At 43.4% G+C, this 13,211-nt stretch overlaps 1 protein-coding gene across 1 annotated transcript in view; it reads right to left on the bottom strand.

Annotated features, from left to right (window-relative positions):
* Window positions 1-13,211, bottom strand: part of LOC119658005 (tRNA dimethylallyltransferase) — a 280,134-nt gene that overhangs the window by 252,741 nt on the left and 14,182 nt on the right. The window contains exon 2 of the mRNA XM_038065226.1: window positions 2,686-2,823. Within this exon, the coding sequence (XP_037921154.1) occupies window positions 2,686-2,823 (138 nt within the window). The remainder of the gene's footprint in view (window positions 1-2,685; window positions 2,824-13,211) is intronic.

The raw sequence follows: 13,211 nt of genomic DNA, 5'->3' as shown, positions 1-13,211 counted from the left end.
GGGTGAACTCCTGTTGTATGTGAGGACAGCTCGGTTATTTGCGGTTGGCCCCCCTAGTGGGAGTTTCATGGGGGTTGTGGTTATGCTCAAGCGAGAAGAGACCTTCGGGCCTCGACGTGGTGTTGCGTATCAACACGGGTGCCGTACTCCATAGTTCGGTAGAGATTTAGGTAATTCTTGCATCCACCAGTATGAATGCTAAGCCATGCACTTGGTATAGACTGGTACCGTTGTGACTTGTCTCAGCGGGGCTCTGATTGTGGTCACAAAATCAATCCGTGTCTGAAGAGGACCGTAGGATTAAGTCTCACGACAGGTGCCTACGTAAAACACTATGGGCTTCACTGGCGTTTAAGGAATTATGTCGAAACTTCAGCAAACTCTAGGATGAGAATGAAAATGTCGGGTGACGACTTTTGGCTAGTTGCATACGAGATACTTCACCATATACTGCCCTCCTTCACTGGGACTGAAATTCTTCTAATTACTTGGCGTTTGAATGCATTTTGTCCATGCTAGTTTCTTACAATTCTTGCACCACGCATAATACCAGTAACTTTTATGAAATTGTCACTGTTTATAATTTTGTGTGACTCCCACCTTCTTTCCAGTTTTCGGATAACTTGGCTTTTCGCCATATTAATTTATGAACCTTAATTTTAAAGACAATGTAAGGTAGGTGGTCAAAGGGTAGTATAAGTCCCAGGGCGAAACGTGGATTGGAACCCACGCTGGAGCATAAAACCTGGGAAACGCCTGCTGAACAAATATCAACAGCTCTACTACCAAACCTATCTGCACCTCCACGTGGTGGCCGCTGGGAACTCCTCCTAAACGAAAAGCTGCAGACGAAGAAGAATGAAGGCGAGTATCCCGCAGGACAAATTGTACCAACTGGTCCTCCAGGTTGGGGGATGTGTAGGGTTGACAACCCTACACGGAAAACAACTTGCTACGAAGCGATAGAAGGAGCCTCGGACAGGACTGATAATACAACGACGAAACCGGCAACGACAACGGAATAACGATTTGCGCAGTTTCTCATGGAACGTGCGCTCCCTGTACTGAGATGGAGCTGCAAAGCAGTCAGTGCTCCAGGGGCTGATGTAACAGCGTTGCAAGAAATGTGTTGAACAGGGACCGGTTTCTAGGAGAAGAGCTACTACACCATATATTATAGCGGCCATCCAGTAAACCATGTGCTCGGAGTAGGTTTCTTAAAAAATTAAACTTGCTATTATCGGCTTTGAAAATATGAGCGAAAGGCTATGCACACTGCACTTGCGAGGCAAATTTAGACACATAAGCCTCATAAACGTTCACGCCCCGACAGAGGAGACTGCAGAGTCGGAGAAGAATACCTTCTATGAGGCAGTTGAGCGCATCCTCGAAACTTGTCCCAAGTATGATATCAAAATCATACTTGGACATTTCAACAGTCAAGTAGGGACGGAGCCCGTATTCAGGCTATACGTTGCCTCCCATAGCTTACATACGGATCCCAATGATAACGAACTGGGAATTATTCAGTTAGCAGTATCATACGAAATGGTAGTTGGAAGTACCTGGTTTGCGCAACCTTGACCAATGTGCGAGGCCAGATAAAAGCAGCAGGATCACTCTCGAGACCATTAAACATCAACAACGGTCTAAGACAAGGGGATGCCCTACCATGCGTCCTCTTCAACCTGGCCGTGGAGAAAGTGATTCGCGATGCAGACGTAAATGCGGGAGGCACCATCCTCTTGAAGTCCATTCAACTATTGGCTTACGCTGACGACATTGACGTCATAGGAAGAATAACCCGAGATGTACATTCTGCCTTCATCCAGATCGAGCAGGCGGCGCGAGATCTCGAGCTGCCCATAAATGAAGGCAAGACGAAGTACATAGTGGCAACGTTAGCGCCAAAAAGCAAAGAACGAACAACATCGAATTGCAGTGGTCAAAATGAATGAAGATAGGAGACTACAACTTTGAGACCGTTGATACTTTCTCTTATCTAGGGTCTAAAATCACGACCGATAAGGACGCCAGACAGTTTTTAGGGATATCGAATTGGTGGACCTTGGCGAAAAACCGGGGTTCTGGAGTTCCTTATTAAGGCAGACCCAGACCGGATACCGGTTGTTGCGCCGTTGATGATGATGAAGTTAGGAATAAAATGAGGATATACTGAATTTTTTAAGTTTTTATCTGTATCTGTGTACAGTATCTGATAGACTTAAACCATTTTAGAAAACATGTTGTTCAATGTATCCCCTCTGCAAACTTACAAGCATCCATGCGGAAAACATTTACAAAGCCACCATCTAAGATAATGAGATACTATCACTCTCTACTAAATCTACTGAAGGCAGAAATATATAATAGAATCTGCAATAACTTACCCGACGATTTTAGCCAATAAATAGAATTCTTTATTACTCTGACGTAAACCAGCAGAAGCAGCATTGCATAGTTAACCGGATATCATAATTCACTGGAAGCTTTCAAAAGATTGTGCTGGCACACACGCCATGTCCACTGAACTCAAAACAAACTTGGAGTCTTCCTATGAAATCTCATAAAAAGCGTGATCCATACTAAGAGGGAGGAATGACGAAGATCCCTCACATTTCCCAAATACAAGATTTCGTGAAAATTCGAACCTAAGCCAATTCCTGACGTATTTGAAAAGGATACAATAGGTCCAGCCAAATTACGAAAATGCTTGACTGTGAATGGCTCTGAAGGTTTCGCAACATCCAGCAAATGATGGGGAACGGTTTGTTGCTCTTCTTTCGTCGCTTTGGCTGTTACAATGTCCAAATCGGCATAAACCTGCGAAATGAGAAAATACGCAACACGTTAATTGATTCCAATAGGCGATGAGTATCTTCAATTAAGAAACAGATAAGAGGTACCACATTCTGCGTATTCTGTATTTAGTGGCATCATCTTAACAGTGCAATGCACTCTCCTCTTCCAATTTACACCTTTAACTTAATTAGTGGAGCTCGTCGTCACGCCTAACAAATATTACAATTGGCGGTTTGTAGACAAAACGCGAATTAGTATTGCATTGTGCTGAAGAATGTTTACTTCTTGTTAGATAGTCTTTGCGGATTATGTACATAATAAAGGAATAGTTGGGAAAAAGCAAACAAATACAAAGTTTTTTTGTAAACGAGGAAAATAAGTCATGACGGAAATGAGTCAGCTACAAATTGTGATAATTGCAATGAAAGTTTCCAATCCAGAGCAGATATATGTACTATTTAGTTTGAAAATGCACTATCCAACACAATTCAGGCAATGTGCATAAAGGATTAACAATAAATTTATTTCAGGATTGCTTAATGAAACTTTTACAATTAGCAACTGCGACAATGTCGCCAAACGAACGAACCGTTAAGGACACGTTAGCCTTTCATTTTTTATCCAGAAGATAAATACAGATACATTCCATTCCTTTACCCTTAATGTAATTATTATCCCCGCCAAACGCCGAAGTGCCTTGGACTAGTATCATGCCATCAATTTGGTTCCTTTCCCAGAATTCATCATTTCTGGGTCCATCGTCATCCTAATCAATATTTATCCCGTCCCATGCAGAGTTGGTAGCAGTAACCTTGAACAGTGCAAATTTAACTGGAATGGCCTCCAGGGAATGCAGTTCATCGACGCTTATCATTGTTGTTTTCTTGGTTTAACAGATTCTAACAAGAAGTTGTTCCATAAAATCTTTCAGTGTTACAAATGGATAAAAGAAAAATGATAGATAAAAGAATTTTTGTTTAAGAAAAATTTTTGGGATGTGCGGACATTGGCCTTGAAAGGGATCACCATCTGATGGTCGCTTACGTTCAATTGCGTGTTGCATTCGCCATTTCTCGTCAAGTTAGAGAGCTGCGACCCTTCAAATTCAACATCGACCGCTTACATGATCCACTTGTCGCTCGATAGTGGGGGAGGGAGGGGGGGGGGGGGTGATCTTGTTGATCGTGAGCCAGATACACTGAGTAACCCGTTCGAGAATATCGATGAGTATTGGGCCGCCATCAAAGTGCTCTTCTCTCGCGTGCTACGCAGGGCATCTGTCACGCCCCGAAAGGGCGTCATAAGATCTGGCTGACTGCGAAATCGTGGAAGCGGATCGATGAACGGAAGGGGTTGAAGACTTTACGGAAAGCTGCTAGTGATGACGGACAGGACAAGCACGAACTCCGATACCGAGCGAAATCCCGAGAAGTTCAGCATAGTGTATGCTGTGATAAGAGAAAATTTGCTATTGCGCTGATCAGGAAGCGGAAGATGCGACGAATCGCAATGATTTCAGAACTGTACACCACAATCACGAAAGAGCTTGCATGAGGTTGCAAAGCTTTCGACGGTTCTGTGAAGGACGTCAACGGTCGACTTCTAATCCATGAAGAGGTCGAAAGAACACTTCACCATAGTTCTTAGCCGTATTACACCCGGTGAAGTTCCTCCTCTGGTGGATGAAATGGCTAGTCACAGTAACATGCGGATGCACACTGTTTCTCCAAGCAGAAAACAAACCATTTCTGGCATCAATGCACTCAAAGGGAGTAAATCCGCTGGGCTTGACGGTCTGCCCGCAGTTACTGCAGATGTGCTGCTTGGAAATCTTGGGAATCCGAGTCCTTTCCCAGAGAGTGGAAAGAAGGGATGATCGTTAAAATCCCAAAGAAGGGTACCCGATTTGTGTGTGACAATTGGAGGGGTAATTGCGTGCCTACTATCGCGAAGATAATAGCTAAAATAAAACTGAACCGCATCAAAAAACATCTCGAAAGTTTGATCAACAGAGAGCAAAGGTATCCGCTCCGAATCTTCTTGTCTCGACCATATCAACACCCTACAGATCATTTTGGAACGGTGCGTGGAGTTCAGATCTTCGCTTCACCTCCTTTTGACAGCGCGAACAGGTAGTGTATCTGTCGTCCTATATGCAGGAGGGGCATTCCGGAAAAACTAATAGCTATTATCAGAGCGACATATAAATGAAATGAAATATCGTCTGCTGCACTGAGATAAAATGGCAGACGATTTTGAGGTCCAAAGCAGAATCCGCGAGGATTGTATCTTGTCACCTAATTAATTCTTTCTGTTATCTTCTTCATGTTGCCATGTCCAGAGGATGTGGAGGAATTCAATGGACGATGACATCTTTCCTCAAATATCTTGACTACGCTGATTATATCTGTTTCATGGACCTTGCCCAAATAGCTCTGCATTTGGAAAGAGAGGCAAGTAAAATTTGACTGAAGATAAATACCAACAAAACCATGGTTCTCCATCTGACGATCGATCAATTTATATATCTAGGAAGCGTAGTTTCTGTCGACGGTGACAGCGGGTTATATTTTCCCCGAAATATTAACAATATTAGATACGCTTTCGTGTTAAAATCTTGGAATGCAGTTATCTCAATATCAGGATAGAATTGAGATTGTTTTGTGCTATTGTTATTTCTGTGTTGCTATAAAGGAGTAGCACATACATAGAAAGTGAACCGCATTGTTACCCAAAAGCTCCAAGTCTTTGTCAAAATCTGTCTATGGCGTATCCTCAGAGTATGCTGGCCTGATACTATTACAGACGATCAACTTGGTCGGCGCACAGGCCTGGTACCTGTACGCAATGTGGCCACAAGGCGGAAGTGGCAGTGGATAGGTCGCACATTAAGGAAGGCCGACAATTACATTGCTGGCTGTGTCATGGAGTGGAATCCACTTTCCCAAGGTGGCCGACGAGCGGATCGCCCCAATGCACTTGGCGCAGAATAGTAGAGAAGGAGTTGAGGCGTGTTGAGAAGTCTTGGGAGCAATTAAAACGCATGTTGGGTAAATGTGAGCTATGGCGCTTAAGTGTAATTGACGCACTATGCTCCATAAAGCGGTTAATGGCAGCCACATAGATACCACACACCAACACAAACTTCCAAAAAACTGATCAATACCTCCCAGAAGACGCCCTGAAGAGAATTAAACTAAACGAGAGGACGGCAAGTGGCAGATCAGATACAACCATGAGTTGTAACTTTGGATGGATCGAAATGGTTGGAGGAAATTCTAAAGGACATGGCTTGAAATAAGTTGTAGAGCCCCGACGACGGCAGGTCCCGCTCGTTTGTTGCTGCTATCTGTATTCATATGATTTCCACGAATATGGTAGTTGATAGGTCCACCATGCCATAACCCCTCACAAGTGCGGTCAGTCTTCCTCCCTAAGGCATTCAGATATTAATGAGGCGTCGTTTGAATTACTCAGTCACACTCGACCGCAAATTGCCCAACAGGCAAGGTTCGCATAACATCATGAACAGAAGTATTTTTAGGTTTCTCAGTCTTAAACTATAGCATTTTGCTAACAGTAGGGTTACCGTGTACTGAGTGTTACGACCCATTAACGGGTTTAGTAGGCGAGATGATTGGCTCTTGTAGATAGATTAGCTATATTCAGCATCAGTCTATCCTGCAGTCCGTTGATTGATCCCGACTCCTACGATATTGCACAAAGTATCCAATATTTCCATAGACCTTACTGCTTCTAACACCATAATAATTCTGTAGGTGTCTTCAAAACTCAATAGTTTAATTTCACTTCAAAGCAACAGGCAATTTAAAGGACCACTTGTGTGAATTTTCGCTGCTTCTAGCGAAAATAAATACATTTATAACCACCGTTTCCATCACTAGGCAATTATTTTTTATTTTGCAAACACCAGTATTTCGGGAACAACTTGTCATCTGTTTCTGTGCAATGTGTATGACCCATGAGCTTCACGTGTACAGTAACCGAGATCCATGTACATCAGCGGAAATGCTACATTTCCATGCTCTTCACAGGTATGCAAACCTGCATTTTTGGATAACCGAATATAAGAGGCAGAGGTATTTATTTATGAAAAGTGGAAAACCATTCTAAAGGTAATAAGTCTGTGACGTTTATAATAAGGCTAGTCCCACCTGAATGAACTTCTTTTACAGTTGCTATACCTTTTTTGTTCGGGGCCAGACACCTTCCCTTGAGAATATAAGAATCAATATCAATTTTCACATTCAAAGTACTACTTTGCGGAAGCAAGCCTGGCGAGAGAAGGCAAAGGGGGTCCAAAATTTTCTTGAAAGCTCATAGTACAGGTTTTATTGAAATAAAAGAGGGAGGGGAGAAATAATGTGGGGGCCCTTTGGACACTTCAGTTCTCACGTGCTGTTTAGCAAAACTTCACGTATCCTTATAGCGATGCTTGGGTCCGCACGAGAACCTGAAAAAAAGAACAAACATCATGGTATATCGCATATCTTATGCGCGCGTGGACTTACACAGCGGTATAAGGACTCGTGCTGCCCATTTCGATGACAGACAGACAGGAATTTTTACAGACAGTTCTGATAACTTTTACGGAGGTAGCGACAGATTTGGACCTGATTACGATTCACCAATTGGATGCCAAGCACGACCGCTCAATCAAATCTCAGCGCATTATGTCTACATAATTATTGCGTTCTGGGGGCTGATATTTTCATGGCACATCGACATCTTTACCAATCAACCAGTTTCTATTCTGCATGGGCGCATTGATCCACTCAGTCTCATAGGGTAATTTCTACCAGCTGTATACTCTTGTACATACACTTTTCAGGGAAGGAACAGCAGAATGGTATTGGGATTACCACCAACCTGTCGGAAAAATCGAGTGGACTTCTTTTCGTGAGACTCTTCGCCAGCAGTTCAGGGACTCATTAGATAACTGGGATAACTTTGAACTAATGCAAGGCCGCACCCAAGATCCATAGGTTGGTAGGCTAGAAAATTCCTTAACGGAAGATAAATCGGTAGTACTGCAGCGTCGTGAGTTGAGACCCAGCGTTCCGAGATAACTTTTCTACTTTTCGGCCACTACAGTATGCTACCTGCATAAGTCACTGCAACGCAGTGAAGATTTAGAGAAGCGTCTCCCAACCAGGCTCTCTAACCAATTGAGCAGTTATTCTCCTGAACTCGGAGAGTAGGTAAACATAAAGTATATCTCAGGAAATCCTCTATCTGAGAATCAGGGTTTTATTTCAGATTAATTTGTTATGCTTGTCGCCAGATTGGACATATAATAGGTACGAGAATTGTTCGGACGATCCTAAACACTTCTGATATGGTTGCGGTTTTCCGAACATGCCTAAGCTTCTATGTCCAAAATGTCGAGTTCCAAACCCCAGCCTCCGTAGTCAGGGCGTTCCTTTTTGGGACGTACGTGTCTGCGTGGAGATTACGAAAACGTCTTCCACAGTAACGCTTAAAGTGACCAAATTGAAGCAGCCCGACTATTTAATATGGCAAACACGGACCTAACACCCCCACCCATAATTGCCAGTAAACCGACGCTTTCGGTTCTGGTTTTTTGACCATCAACCATTCACAGATTGTCATTACAAGATACCACTTCTTTTTAAAGGAATGAACCTTTCAAGCATTCCGATAGTGCAGATAATACCACACCATTAGTGAACCGCGATCAACAAAACAATAAATAAAACTTTTTATTTTCATCATTTTAATCTCAAGCTAATTCGTGTGTTCAACGCCCCGAAATCTACTTTCGAAATGGGAATAACTACCCCAAATTTAATTCAAACCTGCAATAGGTGTGTCACCAAAAAAATGCTTTACTTTCAATGCTTGCATGTAAAGTTTCACTTCATGGCTTTATTTGAATTCTTTGCATAACCTGATCTCAGGTCCAAGACACACTAATTTGAAAACCAGATTTTCTATTCGTTAACCCCATAAATCTTCGAATTTTATCTTTTCTCGGAAATCAACCTGCCGGCCAAGTATCTTTGAAATTTTTATCAAAATCCTTTCTAGCATGGTTCCAGCGCTCATCGAATCGGAATTGACATAACAACAAAAGTGAATTGAAAAAATTGGAAACTAGTTTGCTTCTTAAAATATTCAAATTTGATGCGAATCGTTTATTGTAGAAATTTACTATACATTTACTCGTAAATGATTTTTTTCATTTTATAACAACTTCTTGTGGAAAAAGCGTTAATCACAAAAGCCAGCGTCTCCTGATAATCTTTTTTGATTTTTTCGTTAATTTAAAGGAAAAAATCTATGGATCTGGCCCGGCCATTGGGAGTTATGTGGATTTGGAGCTGCTTGTTGTCAACCGCGCTTGACACATATTATATTTACACTTATATGGCGAGAAGGTTCGAGTTTGCTGCAACAAAAGCACCACAACCGTGGAGTGTGGAGCGCATGAATTTACTATGTGATTAGCACAAATTTGAATGAATATTTAAATTTTTATATTTTAATCTCCGGTTTCGGAAATTCCTCAATAAATTTTTTACTCATATGATGCCAAGTAAATTAGCATGTGAGCGGTGCTGGCGATACTGGTGGCGTTGTCCACCACTCAGCCAAAACCTGAATGAATTCTTCCATTTCAGATTTGGCAAGAATTCGGACGTGTTTCTCAAATTAATGGACCAACGGAGTTCATTATAGGTCATGTGGCCGATAGAGATTACTGCACAATTTGCTTGCGTTGCACGTAGTCACGTACGGATGTACGCTGGGGTAGAACCGGCTCAATATCATAGCATTTGTGTTTGACCTGCCATACAGGTGTCAAGGATGCTATTCAGCACGTGCCAGATTAATACCCGATTTTCGGTTGGAGACGCTACTGCTCAAATTAATTATATTCGACAACCTAGTTCTGTTGCCAATCGATATTTCTGACGATCTTGAATTCAGAAGATAAGTCAAGTTCTCAGAATTTTCCGGAAGAACTTTCATTTTTATGAATTTCAGATTCACATGCAACCACGACGTGATCTATTTTTGTTGCTTCCTAAGCGTGTGCTGAGACTTGTTTTCTTTTTGCGTAAGCAGCAAGAGTCTCCTCTAATAATTATTCTTGTAATGACCTATGGTCTGTTAGGACAGTATTACTTATAACAGGAGTCTTTGAATAAATTGGAGTACAAAGGGTCAAAAGGCTAAATCTATTATTATTATTATTTTGTTAAGGGAAAATCGCACCGCGTCCTTGAAGAACTATTGTGCCCCTTTTACTGGTTATAGTGTACCTGTTGATCATAGTATCTCAAGCAGGCCAGTAACCGTTAGGAACTTTAGTATGTTCCCCACTTCCAGAAGTTTCAACTTTGCATCTGGTATTAAGTGTTCTCCCAGATGTATCGACCTACTTTGCACAAGTGCTGGACACTGTCCAAGGACGTGCATAGAGGTTTCGTCCTCCTCCTCACAGAACCTGCAGGCAGTGTCCGTAGATATCCCTAGCTTCCCTAGGTGGTAGTTCAGCCGACAATGACCAGTGAGAATTCCCACTATGATTCGGAGGTTCTTTTTGGTGAGGTTTAAGCAATCCTTTGTGCGCATGGGTTCGTATCCCCCAATAAGCAACCTGGATTGCTTTATCCCTAGTAGGCCCACCCAGTATAGTTCCCTCAACCGTTCCTCTTCATTTCTTAGTGTTATAGCCATGAAACCGTTTCCGATTCCACAGAAGGGTTCTGGCCCGTGTGAAGGCGTCCCTGCTCCCTTCTTGGCTAGTTCATCCGCTGCCTCATTGCCTTCCAGCCCAGCATGGCCTGGAACCCAAAGTATCCAGACCTTGTTGGACGAGCCGAGTGTATTCAGTCTCTCAAGGCATTCCCATACCAGTTTAGAGTTCACCTGGTTGGACCTAAGTGCCTTGATCGCTGCTTGGCTATCGGTGAGAATAGCTATGTTCTGCCCCCTGTAGTTCCTTTGCAGATTAAAGGAGGCACATTTGTCTATGGCGTAAATTTCCGCCTGGAATATGCTAGTGTACCTGCCCATTGGCTCAAAGTACATTTTCCTTGGACCAATGACACCGGCACCCGCTCCCTCTGCTGTGAGGGATCCGTCAGTGTACCAAGTAATCAGTTGCTGGTTTAAGCCGTATGTCACAGCCACGCTTTCCCAGTTTGCCTTGTTACTCCAACGTGTTTCAAACTTCTTATCGAAGTGAAACCTCGTTGTCATGTTGTCCCTCGGTATCAGTAATTCGGGATATCAATCTTCCTTCGATTTAGGCAGCTCCCCGCCTCACTCATGCTACCGGCCATCCTGAATATTGATCTCCTTGCCTGCATCTGTATGTGCAGATGGAGAGGGGTTAATCCCAGAAGGACCTCCAGGGATGCCGTTGGGCATGTCCTCATTGCCCCACTGATACACACGCAAGCCAGCCTTTGGAGCCTATGTAATTCCCTGGCTTGTGTGCTGAGTTGGGTTCTTTCTGCCCAGATTACCGCTCCATAGGTAATCATTGGTCTTACTATTGCAGTATATATCCAAAGTAGTATCTTCGGGCTACAACCCCATTTTTTTCCTGCTATGGATCTGCAAGTCATCAGAGCCCTCGTGGCTTTCCGACAAGTGTTTCCGACATGTGTCTTCCAGAGTAATTTTTGGTCTAGTGTGATTCCCAAGTATTTGACCTCTGTTTCTCGTTTCACCTCCATATCATGTAATGTTATGGCTTTCAGGTGATCCAGCTTACGCCTCCTAGTGAATGGTACTATGGTGGTTTTGGTTGGGTTGATCCGCAGTCCCACCTTCCTGCACCAGGCACTAGTAACCCTTAATCCAGTTTGGATTCTATCACATAGGGTATCTTCATATTTGCCCCTACAGATTAGGCTAAATCTAAGTTTACTGGTTTTTACTGGCTTATGGTTTACTAACCTCTGCTTTTCTCAGTTTGCTCTGGATAAATGCAACCATGGAGTTGATCGCATCGCAGTTTTCTTGGCATGCTAGCATTTTTTGCATCAGATTTTCTGGTGTGAGCACCTGCCCTAGAGTCTCCTCTAGGTTCTTCCCTTCCTCCACAAATCTCGGACAGTGGAAGGAAGCATTCTCTGGGTCCTCTGGGACTCCATCGCAGTTTGGACAATCGGGTGAGGTATCTAGTTTAAACCTGAACAGGTCCGGACGATATCCTCCATGCCCCGTGAGAAACTGGGTAAGGTTATAATTAATCTCACCATGCCGTCTCTCCAACCACTCCTTGATGGCAGGGATAAGCTTGTGTGTCCACCGACCCTTTCGCGGGAGTTCCCAACGCTCATGCCATCTTTTTAGAGACTTCTCCCTTTCGGCATTCTTTGACTGCGATAAAGGAGAGATAGACTTCGCATTGTATATATGCGTCATCTCATCTGCCAAGAAGTCAATGGGCATCATTGCAGAGATGACGAATGATGCGTCCTGTAAGACAGTCCTGAATGCCGAGCACACCCTCAGGGCTGTTCTTCTATAGACTGAACCCAGTTTGTTAGCGTTAAATGTAACCTGCAATGCCTTTCCTCAAACTGGAGCTGCATAGAGTCGGATCGAACTCACTACCCTAGCTATAAACAAACTGGAGGTATGCCGTGGCCCTCCCACGTTCGGCATCATCCTTGCCAAGGCCAGATTTGCAGTGGATGCTTTGTCATAAGCATACTAAACGTGGTGCTGATAGCTAAGCTTCCCGTCTATCATCACCCCCAAGTATTTGATGGCAGGGTTAGAAGTGATGATATGATTCCCAATTTAAATACGGGCAAAATTTCTTTTACGGCGCTTGGTAATGAGCACCGCTTCCGTTTTTTCCTCCGCAAGTGTCAGACCAGAATTCTCTAGCCAACCCTTAACAGCACTGATATCTTTGCATGAGTATAACTCACCATCTTCGAGGTGCTTCGTGACCATAATCAGCGCTATATCGTTAGTGGAGCCCATCACCATGGCTTCCTCCGGAAGGGGAATATTAAAAACATCGTAGATGTTCTACAGCAGTGGGCAAAGTACGGAGCCCTGTGGGACACCCGCAGAGACAACGTACCCCTGGGATCCGTCATCAGTGTCATACCAAAGCCTCCGTTCTTGTAAATAGCAAGCTAGGCGGGAATATCAATCTTCGCCAGAGATTCCCGTGTTACGTACCAATTGGCCGAATTGAATACGTTTCTTACATTCAGGGTCACCACCACGCAATATTTGGTAGTACTGCCCTTTCCGTAGATTGCATCTTCGGCCAAGCCAGTAACCATTTTGATGGCATCAATGGTTGATCTGGCTTTACGGAACCCATACTGCCGATCTGAGAGACCTCCCTGGCTCTCAACAACCGGGAGTAATCTATTATAGAT

The sequence above is a fragment of the Hermetia illucens genome, chromosome 5 (assembly GCF_905115235.1).
Source record: "Hermetia illucens chromosome 5, iHerIll2.2.curated.20191125, whole genome shotgun sequence".
NCBI classification, from domain to species: domain Eukaryota; kingdom Metazoa; phylum Arthropoda; class Insecta; order Diptera; family Stratiomyidae; genus Hermetia; species Hermetia illucens.
The sequence above is the reverse complement of the archived record's forward strand: the minus strand, read 5'-3'. Positions and strand labels throughout refer to the sequence as shown.